At 35.9% G+C, this 22,686-nt stretch overlaps 2 protein-coding genes across 4 annotated transcripts in view; one reads left to right on the top strand and one right to left on the bottom strand.

Moving 5' to 3' along the window:
* The first annotated feature begins 4,571 nt into the window (after positions 1-4,571).
* On the top strand, positions 4,572-7,891 carry LOC107555646 (putative neutrophil cytosol factor 1C). Its single transcript, XM_016238510.1, has 6 exons — positions 4,572-4,576; positions 5,478-5,618; positions 5,738-5,922; positions 6,008-6,115; positions 6,485-6,602; positions 6,833-7,891. The coding sequence occupies exons 1-6, from the start codon at positions 4,572-4,574 to the stop codon at positions 7,443-7,445; spliced, it is 1,170 nt and encodes a 389-aa protein (XP_016093996.1). The 3' UTR covers positions 7,446-7,891.
* Positions 7,892-8,646: 755 nt separating this feature from the next.
* tbl3 (transducin beta like 3) overlaps positions 8,647-22,686 on the bottom strand; it is a 28,523-nt gene continuing 14,483 nt past the window's right edge. Inside the window, exons 15-23 of one of the 3 annotated variants that reach the window (XM_016238538.1) lie at positions 20,896-21,126; positions 18,198-18,268; positions 17,845-18,001; positions 16,944-17,002; positions 16,069-16,172; positions 12,578-12,649; positions 12,326-12,484; positions 12,079-12,172; positions 8,647-9,383 (exon numbers count right to left, since the gene is read on the bottom strand). In XM_016238538.1, the coding sequence (XP_016094024.1) occupies positions 9,038-9,383; positions 12,079-12,172; positions 12,326-12,484; positions 12,578-12,649; positions 16,069-16,172; positions 16,944-17,002; positions 17,845-18,001; positions 18,198-18,268; positions 20,896-21,126 (1,293 nt within the window). In that variant the 3' untranslated portion in view covers positions 8,647-9,037. The remainder of the gene's footprint in view (positions 9,384-12,078; positions 12,173-12,325; positions 12,485-12,577; positions 12,650-16,068; positions 16,173-16,943; positions 17,003-17,844; positions 18,002-18,197; positions 18,269-20,895; positions 21,127-22,686) is intronic. The other 2 variants (XM_016238540.1, XM_016238539.1) reach the window with 2 other exon arrangements.

The raw sequence follows: 22,686 nt of genomic DNA, 5'->3' as shown, positions 1-22,686 counted from the left end.
TATTGGTTTTCACAGAGAAAAATGCATGTTTCCATTGTTCGAGGCTTTGTATTGATTATTTAGAATTCCACATAATGCAATACAGCATATTTAACATTACACGCCCAAAATCTCTTTAAAATCTTTAAGTATTTGTAACAACATGAACATGAAGGAAATAATATTACCACATAACAACAGAAACCACTACAGTATGATTACAGTTAACCACATTGGTTCAAATTAATATGAATAATATCATTTGTTGAACATAATATTAAGTCATTAGTTCATGCAATATTAAATAGCAACAAACAACTGTTTCTATCGGTTAAAAATATTGCTCATTGTACATCATTATACTGTGGAGTCTCTAAATAGACACAGTGATATAAAAAATGCAATGAGAGGGAAAATTATATTTCAATGCTTTTGCATTTTCTTGCAAAACTTCTGTGATGGAAATAATATGATGTGTAAATTACAGTATGTCTTTAGAACAAACCATGTGTGATTAGGGATGTTGCTAACCCTAATATGATCAATAATATACCAAAATACCCCTAATAATCACATTCACACTAAACAAGATTAGCACAGCGAAACCTATATGCATACAGTATGTTATGAAAAATGTGCATCTGGTATTTTAATGATGGGTTTTTTCAGTGAGTTAGTCAGTGCTGTTTAATACAGTCAGTGTTGTTAAGTTTGAAAACGTGATACAATAAACAAAGGTGTCTGTTTCAAATGTAGGTTGGGCACACATCTGAGAGGAAACCCTGCCTACGTCTATTTCCTTGAAGCTTCTTATAACCCAACAGGAATCATTTCGTTTTTTATTTTCTATTTCCTGGAATGTCTAGGGTTTATGGCTGTATTATGTGCACATCAGCACGTAATCCATTGATTTATGAATATGTCAGCACAGTTTTATGACACGCACGTGCATTGATGTGAAGGGCTACAAGTACTAAGTAGTACTAACTCATTTTTTTTTCTATGTATCCTAATCATTAGCCCTTTCCGGTCTAGACTACTACATCATAACATACCGTAGACAAATTTTAGCATATTTCCATTTCCCACTATGTCTGATTGCAACATATAAATCAAATTTAAGAACTTTCATTTCCCTTTCACTACCACTCATTTAAAGAAAATCATGGATTTCATTCACCATCACCGATTTCAACTAAACATCAGGCCTTTGCTGCTGTTTGTTACAAGTTTCTACAATTTGCAGTTGCGTTAACAAAGGTGAGTCTTAAAGGTATAGTTCAGCCAAAAAATTTAAATTTTGAGTTGTTCCAAACCTGTATGCGTTTATTTCTTTTGTTGAACACACACAAAAAAAGATACTTTAAAGAGTGTTGGTAACCAAACAGTCGATGGTAGCCATTGACTTCCATAGTATTTTTTACTATGAAATGGTAGCCACACTGTAAAAAATGACCATGAATTTAACGGTAAAAGACTGTAAAAATGCTACAGTAAAAACCTGTTAAATGGTTAACGGTAAATTCCCCTACTATATACGGTGAAAAACTGTATTGGACATTACATGTATTGGACATCAATTTTACGGTAGTATACCGTTTTTGGAAGTGAAAAATACCGTATAATTTACAATGAATAACCGTAAATTGACATTCCCAGAATTCCCTGCGTTACATTTAAAATGTTATGTTTTTTTGTTGAAATAACTATGTTTCTTCTTAGTTTTTTCTTATCAGTTTTGTATATTAGGGTTGTGTGTTACTCCTAATGTTGTTAAATGAATGTTTATTGCATTATTTCAGTTTCATGTGTTACCGTGATGGTGTTTGGTGTTTGTGTGAATGTCACTGTGCACCTTCTATATATGTTATTATCTAAAAGCTGCTTGTGATGGGCTTTGGTTCATCGTGTGACTTTCTCATCAAGACCTGCATTTGGTGGTTATCAGTGTATTACTAAGGTGCAAAACAGATTTCAGTACTTCAATAGATTGGTATATTAACATTATATCAAATTAAATTACGGTATTTAACTGTAAATTTAAGTTAAAACCGTAAAACCTAAAACGTTGCTACCGTATTTTTTACGGTAAAATTCCAGTAACCACAGCTGCCGGTTTTTTACCGTAAATTTTACGGATTTTTTTTTACAGTGCATAGTAAGTCAATGGCTACCAGCAAAATATCTTCTTTTGCATTCAACAGAATAAATAAATTCATATCCGCATGATGAATCTTCATTTTAGGGTGAACTATCACTTTAGTAACAGTTACAGTATATGAAATAAACATTTTTACAATGTTTTAACTGAGTTTTTATTTATTACATTTAAATAATATTATTTTAATAATATTATTATAAAATAATATGAATTAATTTATTAAATATGTGCTTTATATGTGTATTGCAATGTATGTTTGCATGTCTTTCAGGAGATATTAATTCTCCTGCAAGGCTGTTATTGAAAATAAGAGCCTGTTCTTAATGACTTGCCTGGTTAAATAAAGGTTAAATGAAAAATACAATAATCAAAATGGTTGTACAAATATAAAAATATCCCAAAATATATCAACCCAACCCTTTTAATGATTGTGGTACAACGGTAGAATGAAATGACTAGTTCTTTGATAGGCTATATGTGAGAATATGTACAATTTGACTAGCCTACAAGTAGGCTGTGTACACTCTTAAAAATAAAGGTGCTTCAAAAGGTTCTTCAAGCGATGCCATAGAAGAACCATTTTTGGTTCCACAAAGAACCATTCAGTCAAAGGTTCTTTAAAGAACCGTCTCTTTCTTACCTTTTTGTAATCTGAAGAACCTTATTTCGCCACAAAGAACCTTTTGTGAAACAGAAAGGTTCTTCAGATGTTGAAGGTTCTTTATGGAACCATTTAGACAAAAAGGTTCTTCTATGGCATCGTGAAGCACCTTTATTTTTAAGAGTGTAGGCTACTTACAAAAAGCAGTTTTTGTTTAGACAGATACCTCAAAATGTATTTGTTTCAAATTAATAGCGTTCCTGAACGCTGTTGAAAACTTCAGAATTATTGTACAAGAACATATAGTTACGAACGCGAACACAATCTTGACAATAGCGGGGCATGTTGTCACATCACATGAAGTCAGGGGCGTAGATTACGCGGGGGACGTGTTTCAAGGTTTTCAAGAGCTGGTGTGAATAAATATAGATTTCAATTCAAAGAGACAGGACAGTCTGTGCATGATCTGATGTTTTTATTCGGACTCAGAATAAGGCGAGATGAACATCGCCGAGCGCTAAACACTCCGTGCAGTGTATGTTTCATTCACACTCGAAACCGGAGGGCGCTGCAGAAAGTCGTACGAGGAAATTCCTAATATGGAAAAAAGCGTCCAGCTATTGCTGTATGAAAACAGTTGTTTTCAGAAAAACAGAAACGTTTGGAAACATGAAGACATTAAACATATGATTGCGACAATATATGGTTTATTTGTGTTTGTCAAGTCATCTCCAGGTAATAAATAAAGTATATGAACAATGCAGTGCTAACTGACATAACATTTATTACAGTATAGAAACTATTCTGCCTTATTAGCTATGTGATAAAAAAAAGTGTTTGTACACTCTAAAAAATGCTGGGTTGTTTCAACCCAATGTTGGGTCAAATATGGACTAACCCAACTGTTGGGTTAAAAAGCTCATTTAAAAATGTAACCAAAATTGAACCCAACAGTTGGGTTAGTCCATATTTGACCCAACATTGGGTTGAAACAACCCAGCATTTTTTAGAGTGCAGTATATAAGCAAATCACTATTATTGGTTACTGTCCAGCAGTTATCTGATTTCCAAGCCACTGAAAAGCTAGAAACGAGAGTATACACCACCAGTCAAAAGTTTTTGAACAGTAAGATTTTTAGTCTCTTCTGTTCACCAAGCCTGCATTTATTTGATCCAAAGTACAGCAGGACAGTAACATTTTGAAATATTTTTACTAGGCTATTTCAAATATATTTTCAAATGTAATTTATAGTGATTTCAAAGCTCATTTAGTTTGCATCATTACTCCAGTCACACGATCCTTCAGAAATCATTCCGATTTGCTGCTCAAAAAACATTAATAATAATAATAATAATAATAATAATTAAAAAAGGTTTCTTGAGCAGCAAATCAGCATATTAGACTGATTTCTGAAGATCATGTGACACTGAAGACTGGAGAAATGATGCTGAAAATCCAGCTTTGATCACAGCAATCATTAAAAATATATTCAAATAGAAAGCATTTATTATTTTAAATAGTACAAATATTTCACAACATTACTGCTCTTGCTGTACTTTGGATCAAATAAATGCATGCTTGGTGAGCAGAAGAGACTTCTTTATAAAACATTACAAATCTTACTGTTCAAAAACTGTTGACTGGTAGGTTATATAGATTACAGAAATGTTATATTGTAATGTTTTATATATATATTCTGTCCCCCTCACTTCTGAAATGATGGCTACGCCCCTGCATGAAGTGGTTCATAATCTCAATTGAACAGCATAAAAACTCTCTTATCGATTGATCGGGACTCACATGATATCCCATCCAGGCTTTTTCAAGGAATGAGGTAAGAGCGGACTCTCCGGTTTGTGAAACTGCAGCGGGAGCTGGATGCGGCACGACGCGGTCCCCGCCTCTGGCTGGAGGCGTGATAAATATAACGCGCGCATCAGAAGAGCGCTCAGTCAAACAACAGCCGACAGCACGACTCATCTCCTGCAGCATGGCCGAGCAAAGACACCCCGTCAGCATTCAGCTGGTTGGAGTGATGCAGAAAGAAGTAGCTAAAGTAAGACACATTTTTTATATTCCCATTTTGCATTCGTTTTTTTTTTTATTACAGGTTACACTTTATTTTAAGGTGTCCTTGTCACAGTGTAGTTATACATTTAAGTTACATCTGAGTAATATCCAATTAAATGTACCAGCTATTTGCTGGTTAGAGTTAGGATGAGGATTTGGTTTAGGGTTAGTTATAGCCTACATAGCCTAATTTATTGTTATTATAATAGTAAGTAGCCTACATGTAACTTGTAACAAGGACACCGTCAAATAAATAACATTTTAATATAGGCTACCGTTGTTTTGAATAAGATTATGATGTTTGTCAGTGTCAATGGGTATCAACTTATTACAACTTTTACTGACAATAGCCTACATATTATAATTTATCAGCATTAGTATAATTAATCGATTTATTACTGTATATAAATACTATAATAATAATTACATAATAATGTGATATTACAAACAGCTTCGTAACGCAAAATCATTACATTTTAATTCATTGATTCAATAATAAATGCAAATAAATTAAAATGAAAAAATTTATATATAATTATTAATACATTTTCGTCAACGAACCTAAAATGTGCTTCGTGTGGTAACAGTTAACTTGATTCTTTAAATCATAGAATAACAGAATATTATCATTCGCTTTTTAAAAATTTGGTAACTACATTTTTAAGGGTCAGGACGGAGAGAAACACTCTGGAAGAATACTGCAGTGAACTGCTGAAGAGTGATCCCCGTTTCTGCCAGAGCTCAGAGCTCATCCAGTTCCTGCTTCCCAAACCCCAGGACCTCGATTCTGACTTAGCAAAAAACAGGTAAGGTTGATGTTGCCAAGACAAGCAGAGCAGAAAATAATAAATACATGCTAGAATTTTCAAAACTACATGAAGTCTCTGAAACAGAGCCTAATTAAAGATTGTGTTTTGTTCGACAGTATCGTGATCATGCCATCAGAAACCTCTCTGAGCAGCGGTAATGTTGGAATGAACAACGTTACTCAACCCTTTGTTACTGAAACATACCGATGCATAGCTACTTATGAGACCAAGGACACCAAGAACCGGCCCTTCAAGGTTGAGGTGGATGAGATTGTGGATGTGCTCATTAAAGACCAAAAAGGTGAGAACTCATCGTTTGCCAAACTACACAGAAGCACAGAAGTCTCTCTTCGGTGTTTGTTGACCTTGTTGTACTTTCTAATCAGGATGGTGGCTGGTGGAAAATGAAGCCAAACATCTCGCTTGGTTTCCTGCTCCGTATCTGCAGAGAGCTGAGATGGATGATGATGGTCCTGATGTGATGGATGATGGAAGTAAGTACCGGTTTAGCAGTTTCTAATGCATTCTGTATTTATTTGGAAACAAAACCAGTTTGGCCACACTGTGAAAGTTTGACATTCTTGTGTCTTGAATCAGCCTTCTTTTGGAAACCAACCTAATTATGCTTATTCCACTAACTTTGAAAATGAATGAATTTTGGTACCTGTAGCAGTTTACAAAATAATAACCCTTGTACATGGGTGTCTAATACTGCGCCTGGAGGACCAGGTCCTGGTGTGTTTGATTAGGATTGGAGTTGCCCTCCAGGAGCAGGACTTGAAACGCATGCTGATGTATAGTAAGAATTGATTCATCTGTTCACCAAGTTGTTCTTAACCGGATCTTATTTTTCCATTCATCAGGTGTTTTCTATGTTGCCGCCAAAAGTTACAAAGCCATGAACAGTGATGAACTATCAGTGGAGATCGGGTCTGTGGTGGAGGTGTTACAGAAGTCCGACAACGGCTGGTGGATAGTGAGGTAAACCTTCATATCGTTTACTGACGAAAATGAGCAGATGAAATACACACCAGTAATCTAACGGGCAGGAAACTTTTACCTGCTCATTTGATGTCCACTAGAGTCTGGAAAAAAACTTGGCACTTGCTTTACATCCTCATTTTTGTGGACTCATTTTGGCAGTTTGAGCAGATGATGCTTCTTCCTTGTTGACTTCCAAAGAATGAAACCAAATTACCCATTGATTTCAGGTACAATCGAAAGGCGGGATTCGTACCATCTATGTACCTGCAACCATACAATAACCCACGAATGCACCTGATGCCTGCTAAGAGGGAGATAACCAGCTCCACTCTTGACTTGGCACAGCTTCAACGTCCTGGAGAAAATTTCCTGCAGGTCTCCAGCCGTGAGCTCAGCAGATCCCAGGGTAACCTGGGACCTCCAGGAAGCACCCTGGACCCTAAAGATAAGCAGATGTCACGATCAATGAGTAGACTGCCGGATGCTCATACAACACGGCTGACTCCACCATCAGTCCGAGTGGAGTTTGTCGAGAACGGCCAGCAAAGCAGTCTGAGTGATGACAGCGAAGAGTTCAGCGACGACAGCAGCTTCTCCGGTAAATCGCTAAATCGCTCGGACACGGAAGAGCAATTACGCAGAAGTCGCACCCCTACGCTTAACTCCTCTGGCAGCCTGAGCCCTGAAAGTGCCGAAGGCGGCAAGATGATCGGCAGCAGATCAGACCCCAGTCTCAACAAGATGCCCTCCACCCCCAAGATACCACCCAGACCCAAAGCTCAGGAGATACTCAAACGCTGCACCACCGTCACATGCAAAAACCTGCAGAGAACTAGTTAGGCCGATGTCTCAAGCACTTCAGGTTACATGTTTGAGGAGAGCATCCAAGAGTCCAGGTCCAGACAAGCATTAATGTCCACTGCCGTAACACTTGCTTGATGCTACTGTGATTATTAGATGGACAAATTATGGAGAGATTCTTACTACACACATTTATACTACTAGAACCAAGTTAAGATCTTATTCTTGGAACTGAATTATTACATATGTTACAAATGATGGGTCTACATGTTTCTAGAGAAGCTGCTCTTTGGATCTGATAAATGTAGATTTTCTTTAACTGAAGAAAAGATAATGATCGACACAGCTTAGAAATCTTTTAGAATCTTCTACAGAACATGTATCTTTCTTAGTTTTCCCTCTTTTTCCATAGTGGAAAACATCACTTGTGCCTTATATGCATTGTATATCCTATTATACTTGAACACTGTATACTCTTCAGGTTTTCCCCCATGTTAAGTGCCTGTAAACATCAAATAAAATATTTAACCGAAAGACTGGCATTACTGGAGTGTTCATTCCTGCAAATGGATTGTTAAAGAAGCATATCATGTGCTGAAAATATCTAAAACACAGGTTAGGGTCAGACCAGTTCTTTAAGGACCAACATCCAAGTCATAGGTCTCCAATCCTTAGCTCCAACTCAATCAATCCCACCTTAACCAGCTGATTTATTCCTTTATCTGAAAGTGTAGGGTTTGGCATTGGTGACACCAAGGTATTCGGTCAACAACGAGAGTGTATTGTACACACTCTGCATTCTTTCAACTCGAGCTGTGCATCACAGATGCGCTCGGTGTATCTAACACTGACGGCAATCTCAGATGTCCAACATTCAATACTTTTTAAAGCAGACATGACTCACTACTTGCACAAGATACTGAACATTTCAGGAAAACCAAAGCAGCTAAAAAGCCACAGTATCATTAAAAAGGAAGGACTGAATACACACTATTATAGTAAGAGCATGTTTTTGGAAATGTTGTTTGAACAGTGCTAGAAGTTCTGTGATGCTCTAAGAGTCAGATAATAAAGGAATGTTCTAGGATCAGTACAAGTTCTGTGGACGGTGACATTGTTGATTTCCACAGAAAACGCTCTTAACAAAAACACTTTTGTTTGTTAGTTTAAAACATACCATCACTCACTAAAATATATTGCAATTGATATGTAAAGATGCCTAAATCATCCTTTTAGTGGTTTAATTTGAACGTTTATTCCTATTAATAAATGTTGCCCATTGACTTCCAGATAATTGCAAAAACATTACTATAAACAATTTTTGCTTTTTCAAGCATATTTAACTTAGGATATACCTCCAAGCTGAATATTACTTCCAACACATTGAGGGGAATACAATTTATTTTTCTTCTCCAATAGATTTATTTTGAAGAATGACAAAACTACATAAAAAAAAGCAATCTAACAGCATTTTGCAATTGGTGTGGTTATACAAACAGGAAACCCCTGTTTGAGTGCAAGCGACACTGTGTTGATGAATCAGAACATTCAGAAAGATCATAAGTAATCCATCAATTCAACAATCAGTACTGAATAAAAAAAAACTCATGATTGACAGACACAGCAGCCAATCACCTTATATCTGCTGTTTTGGAGGGGTCTGAATCCGTAGATTTGGTGGTCATTTCCATGACATCATCCTCGTCTTCACTCTCCTCACTGGACACCTGACCTTCATCTACGGCACTGTTCACCCCGTTTGGTTTCATGCCGTTCACATGAGCGCTTTTAGATGTGCTGACACTTTCATCTTCATCAAGAAGCTCCTCTCTTTTTTCGGAATCCTCCAGATCTTCCTCTTCATCTTCTTGTTGCTGCAGAGATCCCGGAATGTCTGCCATGTCCATCGGTTGCTTGTCTACGATGAAGATGGATTGAGGACTGGTGTCCATCCCTTCATCATCATCCAAGTTCACACTAGAGAAAAACAGCAGACCAACAGGTGATTTAATGAACAAACTTTCAAATGAACGACAAGGAAAGCACGGAGTTTTTAAAAGAATGCACATAAAATCTGCATTATATGTTCAAATACATACAGTAAAACAGAAATATTGTAAAATATTAGTACAATATAAAATAACGTTTTGTATTTTAATACGTTAAAATGTCATATGTTTGAAAATGTACTTTATTCCTGTGATGCAAAGCTGAATTTTCAGCATCATTCCTCCAGTCTTCAGTGTCACATGATCCTTCAGAAATTATTCTAATATACTGATTTACTGCTCAAGAAATATTTCTTATTATTATCAATGTTGAAAACAGTTAATATTTTTGTGGAAATAGTGCTACAATGTTTTTCAGGATCATTTGATGAACAAAGTTCAAAAGAACAGCATTTATTGAAACCGACAACTTTAGTAACATTATAAATGTCTTTATGGTCAGTTTTGAGCAATTTAATGCATCCTTACTGAATACAAGTTTTCATTTCTTAAAAAAAAAAAAACTAATCTGAATGACCCACAACTTTGTGCATTTAAAAGTTTGAGAACACCCACCACATTAGTCTTGCCATAAAACTAATTTTTTTCACAAAACCTGGATGTTTGGCCCTTTCACGTCTCAAGGGTTGATTTTTATTAATACTAATGGTGCGTGTCCACTGGCAGACGTCAGCCGATGGCTGTGAGGCACAGGTTTTAACGTCTGTCCTAACCGTTCAAAAACATGCAGATTGTACAAGACCTTCGACTGATTTAGTGCATAAATCATATTGTTTGCATGAGTTTCATTCAGATTTCAAAAACATGTTGCATACTTTGGTTACTAGACTAGCTGAGTTAATAAAAGTGTTAAATTGAAACCATATTTTAACTTTGGGCATTATTCATTTTCTAAATGTTCACAGGAAAAGTGTCAACAATTGTAGAAACTCGCTTGAATACCTTACATACTCCAAAGTGAAGCAAGCCGATGATGACAATAGCCAGGGAAAGTTTGGCAAGACGTTTAATAAGTGAAAGCTAATAAGATGTTTACTGAGTGAATCTTTAACCTTCATGTGGTGTTCGGGTCCTTTTTGCTTTGAATTTTTTTTATTTTTCCCGAAAATACTAGTTAATGTTAGCGCATTGGACTGAAATTTTGTGACTTTGTTCACAAAGGGTATAACTACTTCTAAAAAATGTTTTGATCATTTTCATTCTTTTCTGGGGGAGATTTGTCTCCTTGTTACACTTGTGATGTTCCAGGGCAAAAAAAGGACCTTTATTTTGAAATGCTTTTATTTTCTGTAAAGGGGCAAAAAATAACCCTTTAATGTGTTCTTTCTGGTATGCCATAATGTTCAGATTTGACAGGGAACAGCAAAAGTGTTACTTTTTGCCCCTTTACAGAAAATAAAAGCATTTCAAAATAAAGGTAATTTTTTGTGATCTTTCCCATTCACTCTGAATGGCCAGTCATGTTTGACCGGGAACACCACAAGTGTGACTTTGTGCCATTTTGTACAAAATAAAAGCCTTTCAAAACAAACTCCCTGATTAAACATTAAAGTACACTAGTGTGATAAACAGTACACATTTTCTCCACATTTTATTTAATATTGTGAAAATTATTCATAAATAATGCTTTTTTTCACTCAAAAAATGAGGTGCCTACTCTCAGATAAATGAGGCCTACGATTAATCAGATGCAAATATAAATACAAAACCAGTCCTAAATGAAAGATAAGTTGACAAAAAGATTGAATCCAATATTTGGTGATAATATAGCATAATGAGTGATTTTATAAGCATTTCTTTGAGGCCGGGTCATTTTTGACCGGGAACACCACAAGTGTGACTTTGTGCCATTTTGTACAAAATAAAAGCCTTTCAAAACAAACACCCTGATTAAGCATTAAAGCACACTATTGTGATAAACAGTGCAGATTTTCTTCAGTTTTTATTTAATATTGTGAAAATTATAGCATAATGAGCGATTTATAAGCAATTTTTTGAGGCCGGGCCCTTTTTGCTCTGTAACCTCGTAAGTGTGATAGGGTTCTGAACACAACACAAGGGTTAAACGGTGAAAGAAATGTTTAACTTTTGTTAAAAGGAAATCTGGGTGCACTGTATTTATTTAAACCCACTTCCTGAAAGATTGTAATGAAGTGGTGACTCGTGTAATTCTACAGAACTGTCACCAAGGAAATAAACATCTTTTCAAATCATTCAATTTTGTATGTCACCACAGTAAAGTGCGTCACATACAAAATTGAATGATTTGAAAAGATGTTTATTTCCTTGGTGACAGTTCTGTAGAATTACACGAGTCACCACTTCATTACAATCGTTTTTTGCGTAAAAACGTTTACAACCATAAAACAATGAATTCCTACTTAGATTTGTATATTTGCTCTCCAGCGAGAATTAAGTAATGCTTGCCCATGTAAATCTGGCTGGGCTCTCTACAATAAGATGTTTGCTAGGTTGTTGCATCATTCGTTTTTACAGCGCAAACATAAAGGTCTTGTTTTGCACCAAAGTTTAATACTCATAGTTAAGAGTTTGTTCAGATCATTACCCATGAGCAACAATAATACTGATGCTTCCCTCAGCAAACACCACTATTTTAATGAATACACAACAAGGAAATTTTGGGAACTTTTTTTTTTTTTTACCTGTCTTTACCACCCGTAATACGCATTTTCTGCCACATGTAATCCAGAAACATTGAGGCCTGCAGGAGACGACCAATCCGCTGCATATGTCTCTCTACAAAAAAGAAACAATCATATTTATATTGTTATTTTCAATGGAATTGCTAGAAACTCTAAATGTTTGTTTATGCAGATGCTCACCTTCAAAAATACCAATTTATTATGTTTATCATGGGTGAACTGATTTGGAATGAAAACAGTAACCCACCTGTGTACGGTATGAGGCCCTCGAGATGGGTACGAGTGCCCTGATACTGCAGGATTTCCTCTGGGCTCAGGTGTGTGAGCAGCACCTGCAGGACGGCCTGAGCGTCCAGACAGCTGCGGGAATTAGTGTTCCACACCACAGAGAATCGCAACACCGACTCTAAACACGACACAAATCACAGTCACACAATCAGGCAATGCAAACAAGATGAACCTGGTGATCTAACGCAGTGTACCAACACATGAAGAATACCTTTCTGATCCTGACGGAGCTTCAGGAGGGTCTTTTCTAGCTCCTGTACCCCATCCTCCTGCTGCCGAATTTCTGTTGAGGATTAAAGAGCATCATCATGATTCATTTGGTTATTTTTGTTTTTGATTTTCATTTTTTAATCAAATTAATGTTTTCAATTTTATGATAAACCATTTGTAAGTCGCTTTGGATAAAAGCGCCTGCTAAATGACTAAATGTAAATGTAAACCATTTTTTAGTTCAGGGAGGTGTTTTGTTATTGACACAGTTAATAGAATTTGTGGACATTAAATATTTTCTTATTTGAAAGAAAAGTTTAATTAAACTCAGTCTATTTTTCTAAGGTATACTGTATACAGGTGCATCTCAAAAAATTCGAATATCGTGAAAGTAAATTTTTTTTTATAACTTATTTCAAAATGTGAAACTTGCATATATATTCTAGATTCATTATGTGTAAAGTAAAACATTTCAAAAGTTTTTGTTTTAATTTTGATGATTAGAGCTTTGACACAGTTAATAGAATTTGTGGACATTAAATATTTTCTTATTTGAAAGAAAAGTTTAATTAAACTCAGTCTATTTTTCTAAGGTATACTGTATACAGGTGCATCTCAAAAAATTTGAATATCGTGAAAGTTAAATTTTTTTTGTAACTTATTTCAAAAAGTGAAACTTGCATATATATTCTAGATTCATTATGTGTAAAGTAAAAAAAGTGAAAGTTTTTGTTTCAATTTTGATGATTAGAGCTTATAGCTCATGAAAGTCAAAAATCCAGTATCTCAGTATATTTCCTAAGATCAAATAAAAAAAAAAGAATTAGCAAAACAGACAACTTCAAGTTCTTTAAAGTGTGTTCATTCATGCATATACTTGGTCGGAGCTCTTTTAGCACAAATGACAGCATCACTGAGGTGTGGCATGAAGCGATCAGTCTGTGGCACTGCTGAGGCACTATTGAGCCTTCAGCTCGTCTGTTTCTCATCTTTCTCTTGAAAATATCCCATAGATTCCATATGGGGTTCAGGTAAGGCATGTTGGCTGGCCAATCAAGCACAGTAATATCATGGGCAGCAAACCACTTGGAAGTGGTTTTGGAGCTGTGGGCAGGTGCTAAAGTCCTGCTGGAAAAGAAAATCAGCATCTCTATAAAGCTTGTCAGCAGATGGAAGCATAAAGTGCTCCAAAATCTCCTGATTGGCGGCTGCATTGACTCTGGACTTGATAAAACATTTTTCCCCAAATCATCACTGACTTCGGAAACTTCACACTGGACTTCAAGCAGCTTGGATTCTGTGCCTCTCCAGGCTTCCTCCAGACTCCAGACCTTGATTTCCAAATGAAATGCAACATTTACTTTTATCTAAAAAAAGAACTTTGGACCACTGAGCAACAGTCCAGTTCCAGGAAAGATGCTTCTGATGTTGTTTCTGTTTCAGAGGTGGCTCGGTAGCCCTTTTCCTGAAGACGTCTGAGTGTGGTGACTCTTGATGCACTGACACCAGCTTCAGCCCACTCCTTGTGAAGCTCTACCAAGTGTTTGAATCAGCTTTGTTTGACAGTATTCTCAAGCTTGCGGTCATCCCGGTTGCTTGTGCACCTTTTCCTACCCAATGTCTTCCTTCCAGTCAACTTTGCATTTAAAATGCTTTGATACAGCACTCTGTGAACAGCCACCCCTTTCAGTAATGACCTTCTGTGACTTACCCTCTTTGTGGAGGGTGTCAATGATCATCTTCTGGACCATTGCCAAGTCAGCAGTCTTCCCCATTAGTGTGGTTTCAAAGAACAAGAGATACCTGGAATTTATACTGTAGGGATGGTCATTTAATGAAACTCAAATGTAAATATTCTAATTTTTTACTTTCATGAGCTGTAAGCTCTAATCACCAAAATTAAATTTTTTTTAAAAAATGTTTTACTTTACATATAATGAATCTAGAATATATGAAAGTTTCACTTTTTGAAATAATTTACAAAAAAATGAACTTTTTCACGATATTCTATTTTTTTGAGTAGACATAAATTTAATAGTAGAATAGTAGAATTTACTCATTATTTCTGAACTCGAGACACTGCAAAAAAAAAGCAGGCATTGCAAGAACTGTAATTTAAGGGACATAAAGGCAATTTCAAGCAAACTGAAAAATAAGGTGAACAAAATAGTATGTATTTTCTTATAGGATAAAATATAATATCTCTGAAAAAAATAAATTAAATAAATAAATTAAATAAATATTATATATATACAGTATATATATATAAAACTATCATCGATGGACACTAGGGCTGCACGATAAATCACATGCGATATTTAATGCACATCTTGTCAGAAAGACGGTTCTGTAATCAGTGGTAAATCTCCACCTGCGGGCTTTCACATTGAGCAGCATTAACTACACAGAGCCGTTGTTCACTGACGAGCTGCGCAAAAAATCGCGCAACAGCTGCGCATTAAATATCGCATGCGATTTATCGTGCAGCCCTAATGGACACGAAATGTATGCTAAATTATAAGATGATTCATATATAAATCATTCATAATATATTATTTATCACATTTATTTTGTATAAGGTTGTGGTCAAAAGTTTACATACCCCTTGCAGAATCTTACCAAAATTAGATGGTCATACAAAATGCATGTTATTTTTTGAAATAAGAATAAGATATTTCACAAAACGTATTTACATACAGTCCACAACAATGAACCTGTTCAAATGTTTACATATGCTTGAGTCTTTAAATATCTTATTAAGAACAGAACTTTAAAAAAAAAAAATCACATGCATTGTGCATTATGATCTCTCTTATTTTGGTAAAATAATTAACTTTTGTAGATTTTGCAAGGTTTATGTAAACTTTTGACACACACACAGTATATTTAAAATAAGCAAGACGGTTATATTTGGATAATATATGATATATGAATTCAGAGATTATGTATTCAGAGCAAAACCAGGATTTTTAACACTATGAATAGGTCTATTCATTAGGATTGCATCACCTCATGACAAATAGTAACAAAATATGGATTTGGCATTTTTGAGGTCTGACCAGTTCTGCTAAAAGAGCGGTGCTGAAATTTCTGAAGGAGTGCTGTCAAGGAACACCTGTCATAGTGTTTACAAATGACTGTGGTTAAAAGAATCTCATTCAAATACAAGACAATGAGAAATTATTCACCAAACATCCTCTTACACAATCATAAGCCACCATCGGAAATTAGCCAGAGTTTGCATTACGACATTCAAGAACTAAAGCTCATTCACGTTCATTCTAAAAATAATCCTGTCAAAAAAACAAAACAGGACAATTAAACATAAGCGGAGGATTGTCTCAAATTGCAGGTGTGTAAACATGGAGTATAAAAATGTGGCTCTACCTGATTTTATATCTAACAATCAAAGTGCCCATTTAAAATAAATGCGTTTGGAAAGTAAAGCAAGCATGTTGACTCATTTATGCAGAGAAAAGAAAGAAAAAGTACCTCGGATAACTCGCAATGCAGTGTGCGGCTGATCCAGAGAGATAGCGATTCCCAGAGCCTTCAGATACTTCTTCTCATGAAGTAAATTTGACAGTTCCTGCTGCCTATGAAGACGCAAAAAAATTCATAAACACTCAAACTACATGTTTGTGACACATTACGATTTGGATAAATTCAAAAAGGTGTATATAAAAAAGGACAGTTCACCCAAAAATCGAAATTCAGTCATCGTTTACTCAACATCACATCATTTAAAAACATAAGACTTTCAGCTTTCGAAACAAAAATATTTCGTAATAAAACATGAGAACTGCTTAATACAAATGGATCTTTATGGACTCTTTATGAATAGGTCCATTCATTAGGATTGCATCACCTCAGGACAAATAGTGACAAAATATAGATTTGCCACAAGTTTTGGTGGAGACGTTTAATTGACAGAAATGTCTCAGGTTTCATCAAACATATCTTTATTTGTGTTTTGAAGACGATTGAAAGTCTTATGGCTTTGGAACTACATGAGTGAGTAACTGTTGACAGAAATTTCATTTTTGGGTGAACTATGCCTTTAACATAAGAAAATGGCACTAATAATTAATATGACCATAACAAGTCCAGAATTCAGTCTGTTATCATGTTTAAGCGATGATGTTTTAAGACGAGCATAGATGGAATCAGATCAGGTAAAACTAAATTGCTTTAAGGATTTAAGAAACAATGTTGTTTCAACATCAGGATTCAGTTGACAAGAGATGGCAGCTTTAAAAGACAAAAGGAGGTGAAGGAGTTTTGCTTAGCTTGTCAGTCTTCAATCACATGTCTATACGGCTGACTGCATTTGTTTGTTACATATTGCAATGCGGGCAGTGACTTACTTAAGGACTTGATCTTCTTGTTTGGCCTGCTCCTCTGCCAGCTCCACTTCAGACACATCCTAACCAGAAGAGAAAGACAATGAGAAATAGAAACAAACAAATGCACTGAAACGGGACAATATATATAGACAATAGAAACAAATACTCAGCAACCATAACCAATAAATAATTATTGAAATATGAAAAATATTATTTGTGCACTAAAGACAGCATTTTGGGAGCATGGCACTATAGATCAGCATCCAGTTTCACATAGTAATGGGTGTAGCAGAAATAGCCTGTTAATTAAAAAGAGCATACTTTTGGTCATGTAATGAGTGTTGTCTAATAAGAATCGTGTATGAAATGATCCTCCAGTTGTGAAATTCCATTCCTTTGTTTTAAATGCAACTATAAAAGAAGAACTGTTATGTTGCACAGACTGGTATTGTAAGCACTAGCACACATTTGTCAAATTCACATCTGTCAACGTAATTAGGACTAGAATAAACGCCTAAAGGCAGCATTAAATCATGTGTGCATATGTATTCAGCATGGATATATCACTGCAGCAGATTCATGCTGTAACGCACTGGCAGTAAAACATCTGTTATTAACCTGCTGACCTACTTAGCCCAAAAAATAGGTATTTTTATGGGAGTTAATCAGACAACATCTGAATAAGTAAATCATAAACATGGCCTAGATTTTTGTGTGTGTTGTTGGCTTTATTGCAATGTATTAATTATAATGAACAGTGCCACAGCGTAAACAATGGTCCTTTTGTCTTGGTAAGGGAAACATTAATGATTGCATGTATCACATGCAGCACAAAACACAGTTTGCTTTGTTTCATTTCACATTCCTGTGTTTAACTGTGCTTTAGCACATTGCTCAGGTAGGATATGTCGGGTGGACTGACCTTCCACAGTGTGATGGTGGAGTCAGCTGATCCCGTCACCATCAGGTCATCTTTGCTGCTGCCATGCAGAGCCCACACTTTGTCCTGGTGAGCATCAAATGTTTTCACACACTCGTTTGTTTTTATGGTCCACAACTTCACAAGGCCATCAGAACCACTGAAGAATGACAAGAGAAATAAAGCCGGGTCACTAGTGCAAAGCTGCAGTCTATGAACCACAAGCTCAACTTCAGTGAAAGACTGCAAACATCTGCAAACAGTTCTCATGAAAATGAAAGTTTACATAGATGAACACAGTCCATGTGAACCGATTGAACCGCGGTCAGAAAAAGTAAGGAAATAGATAAACAAACCTAGACACTAGTTGAGTTCCTCGACTGACAAATATGACCTTTAGCACAGAGGCATCATGTCCATCAAACGTCTGCAGAGATAAAACAGAAATGATTTGAATGCAATATTTAACTTGAATGTCAATGTTAAATGCATAGTTAAAATTACCCTATGATTTGCTCACCCTCAATCCATCCTTGGTGTATATGACCTTCTTCTTTCAGACGAATACAATCGGAGTTATTTAAAAAAAAAAAAGCCCTGGTTCTTCCAAACTTTATAATGGCAGTGAGTTTTTGAAGCCCAAAAAAGTGCATCCATCCATTATAAAAAGTGCTCCACACAGCTCTGAGGGGTTAATAAAGGCCTTCTGAAGTGAACCAATGTATTTGCGTAAGAATAATATGCTTTATGTACGTTTTTGACTCTACTAACGCATAAAAATACCATAATATGTTTGCAGATATTTAAGAAACATGCTTACTTGTTTATCTGAAAAACAATGCTACAGTCAGTTATTCTCCTTTGGAAAATGTGCGTTCCGGGCCGGAAAGTCGGTCTCTGTTTTGGTTTGTAAAACCCGCCCACTGCCAGTTTACCCAATTGTATTTCGGCACCACGGGTTGCCAGTTAGTGGAAACCACAGCGTATTTCATTCATCGTCATGTGCACTCGTTCCTGTTGGTGTCGTCAATCTGGCAACCTGCGTGTGTGTCTAGTCTGAGGAGGAGGGGCCAGGTGAAAAAAACCCTCTCCAAATATTTTGAATTTGGACTGCAATACCTAGTCCAACCACTCTGTGTCAATCCTACATACAGCACCTTTAAAACTTTAAAACGTAATCTCTAGCTTCTGCTAAATGTCTTACACGTGTTCAGGAGAGGGTAGCATTCCAGCGGATGACGCAGGACGCAGGATTAGCGTAAACTCCGGTGAGAAGTGACGAACGCGGAAGCACAGAGGAGAAAGCTAAACAAAACCCCCGTCACAAATAAGAAGTCGAAAATTAGGATTTGTAAAGACAAATGTCGTAGGATTTCGATATTAGCTAAGAGTAGACTGGTTTTCCTTTGCTGTAAACAAAACTTGGTTCTCGCGAGACTAGCATATTCTCACCGGATCTTATGCTACGCCTACATCATCCACTGGAGCTAGAGATTACGGTTATAAAGTTTTAAATATGGATATTTTTCTTACAGAAATGCTGTAACTTTTTAATGAAGGATGGGTGCAATTTTTTGGGCTTCAAAATTTCAACCACCATTCTCTGCCATTATAAAGCCTGGAAGAGCTAGGACATTTTTTTATAGAATTCTGATTGTATTCATCTGAACGAAGACAGTCATATACACCTAGGGTGGCTTGAGGGTGAGCAAATCAAGGGGTAATTTGCATTTTTGGGTGAACAATCCCTTTAATTTTCAGCAATTGAAATACAGTTTGGTTTCTCATGGTTTCTCTCAGTGATGTCAACACAAATTAAACATGTACCCCCTTTTCTTTCCTGATACTTGCTCCTGGTCCCCAATGATTCATCAGTGCATTTTACACAAAAAGCAGTCGTCATTTACTGCCGACATCTGAGCCACTGAAGACGCAGTGGATTACGTTTGTTTTTGAAGGGAATGCGCCCCCCATTCTACCTAAATGTGTTTATGTTCACGTGAATTATTCGAAATCCAGCTTCACCTACAGAAGAATTGAGTATAAGTTTCTTTTATGAATCTTTGCAAATCGCCTTTCCTAATAACGTACTAGTTAGCAAGTTTCGCGATGAATGCGGCTAAAAGTTTACGGTCTCAGAATGGCTCATCACCCCACAGAAGAGAGGGGCGGGGTGAGCAGAGCTCATTAACATTTAAAGGGACATGCACATTGTTTTACACTACCATTGAGAAATTTTAACCAAAGTATGTTATAGACTTATCATTAAGACCCAAAGGAATCATATCAACTCGTGGGCAAAAATGAGAATCAGAGAACTGAAATCACAGCAAACTCTTTAAGGCCCGACCACCAACATGAAGCACTATGATTAATGTAGAGTCAGTTTCCCTACACTCTCATACTACTTAAATATGTGCATATTTTGCAATAAATGTACAATATGTTGTTTCTATATACATAATTGACCAAATTAAATCAACAGTTTCATATTTCTTTTACATTTTAAAAAAGTTTTTAACTTGCAATGCTTCATGGGATTGTAGTTCTTTCCCTCTTTAAAGCTACGAGTACACAGTCCTATATCTTTTTGTTTGATTTTCAATTAGTTGGCTTTAAATCAATGTTGTGATTAACCTCTTTGCTTGTTGGCTTGGTTCATGGCTTGTAACAATTTAACAGATTTTTTTTTATATCCTTACATTACAAGAAAAAATTGAATGGGAAAAATACTAGGTAACACTTTAGCTTAGGGACCAATTCTCACTATTAACTAGTTGCTTATTAGCATGTCTATTATTAACATATTGGTGGTTTGTTAGTAGTTATAAAGCACATTTTCTACATCCCTAAACCAACCCAACACCTAAACTTAACAACTACCTTACTAACTATTAATGAGCAGCAAATTAGGAGTTTATTTATGCAAAAGTCATAGTTAATGGTTTGTTAATGGCGATAATTGGACCTTAAATAAAGTGTGACCAAATACTCTCTAGAATTCACATATCAAAGTTATCAAAACAGTTCTTTAAACATGTACGTGTAACTTACCCTGAGGCAGCTGAATTCTTGAATGCTCCAGATTTTGATGGAGCCGTCCGCTGAGGCCGTGGCCAAGACCTGGTCCACAGGAGAGAACTGAACACACCAAACACCTCGACTATGACCTCTGAAGACGCCTAACAGACTCATATCCGCCAGTGACCAGAGTTTAGCCGTGCGATCCTGAGAGCCAGAGGCCAGCAGCTTGTCATTGGGAGAGATGGTCACGCTGTTCACATCCTACAAGAATGTTCGAGGAAGAGACGGGCAACAGAAGAGGGGACGATGAAAAATAAAATGACATTTAAGTAAAACTGGGGAGTAATGGATTATAAGTAGTGACACTAATAACATAACTTCATTTTTGTTCCACTATAAAGTACTACAATGTTGTGACAATGCTTGTCATATTGTACTGGATGTAAGATAATAATCAAACGCATTCGCCTAAACATTGAGCAGTATGATTCATTTTAGTGAGGCTTTATTATTATTTTGTATTTTTTGTTTTTTTGTTTAAAGAAATTAAGTTTTATTCGGTAACACTTTACTTGAAGGGGTGTGCATAAGACTGACATGACACCTTCATAATCATGACATGACACATGTCATGAATATGAAGGAGGTTTTATGCATGTTTATGACAACTGTCATTAAGTGTCATTCGCTCAGTTATGTCATTTTTAATGCAAATATGACATTATTTGACCTTACCCTAACCTAACCCTACCGCTACCCTTACCATAGCCCATTCAGTTATGTCATTTTTAAATGTCATCTTTGCATTAAAAATTACATAACTGAGCAAATGACACTTAATGACAGTTGTCATAAACATGCATAAAAAACCTTCATATTCATGACATGTGTCATGTCTTGATTATGTAGGTGTCATGTCATGATTATGAAGGTGTCATGTCAGTCTTATGCACACCCCTTCAAGTAAAGTGTAACCTTTTATTCTATTGAACTGATCAAAAGTCACAGTAAAGGCGTATAATGTTTCAAAAAACTTTTTTGGGGGGGAAATCAACATATCAAAATGATTTCTGAAGGATAATGTAACACTGAAGACTGGAGAAATTATGCTGAAAATTCAGCTTTGCATCAAAGGAATACATTACATTTTAAAATATATTAAATAGAAAGCAGTTATTTTAAATTGTAATACTTTTTCACAATATTATTTTGTATTTTTGATCAAATTATTGCAGCCTTGCTGAGCACAAGACACTTTTTTCAAAAGCATTGAACAAATCTTATCAACTCCAACCTTTTGAATGGTAGTATTTATATACATACAGTAAAAAATAAATTATGTGCAGTTTTTTTATACAATCTTTCATGCAGCAATCTACAAAATACTTTGTAGATTAAATTTAAACAAATAACAGCATGCACTAGAAAAAGTTTAAAAAATAATATAATATTTTAAATGCTGCTGTCAATTACTATGTTTCCCATTTTTGTCTTGTTGGTACTTAGTGTAACCAAGCGGCAACCTCCCGCTCTCTCTCATGAAGCCAACAAGGAAGTGATTTAAACTGTAATTCGTCAACTGGCCGCTAGAGGCTGGCTGCAAAAGGGAGTCAATCATAGACTCCCCATGTTAAAATGCCCAACTTTACAGCACAAAAAAACATGTTTACAGCCTGGTTCAAAACAATATTTTGGTCTATATAGCTAATTTCGCCCTTCATGACAACTGTGAGGGGGGTGAATTTTTTTTATACCTCATCCGTTTAAATTATATTAAGTCTTAAAGTTCTGCATAATTAAGGGCGTGGCCACTTGAGTGAC

Source organism: Sinocyclocheilus grahami, unplaced genomic scaffold (assembly GCF_001515645.1).
Source record: "Sinocyclocheilus grahami isolate Dianchi unplaced genomic scaffold, SAMN03320097.WGS_v1.1 scaffold542.1, whole genome shotgun sequence".
Taxonomy (NCBI): Eukaryota; Metazoa; Chordata; class Actinopteri; order Cypriniformes; family Cyprinidae; genus Sinocyclocheilus; species Sinocyclocheilus grahami.
The sequence above is the reverse complement of the archived record's forward strand: the minus strand, read 5'-3'. Positions and strand labels throughout refer to the sequence as shown.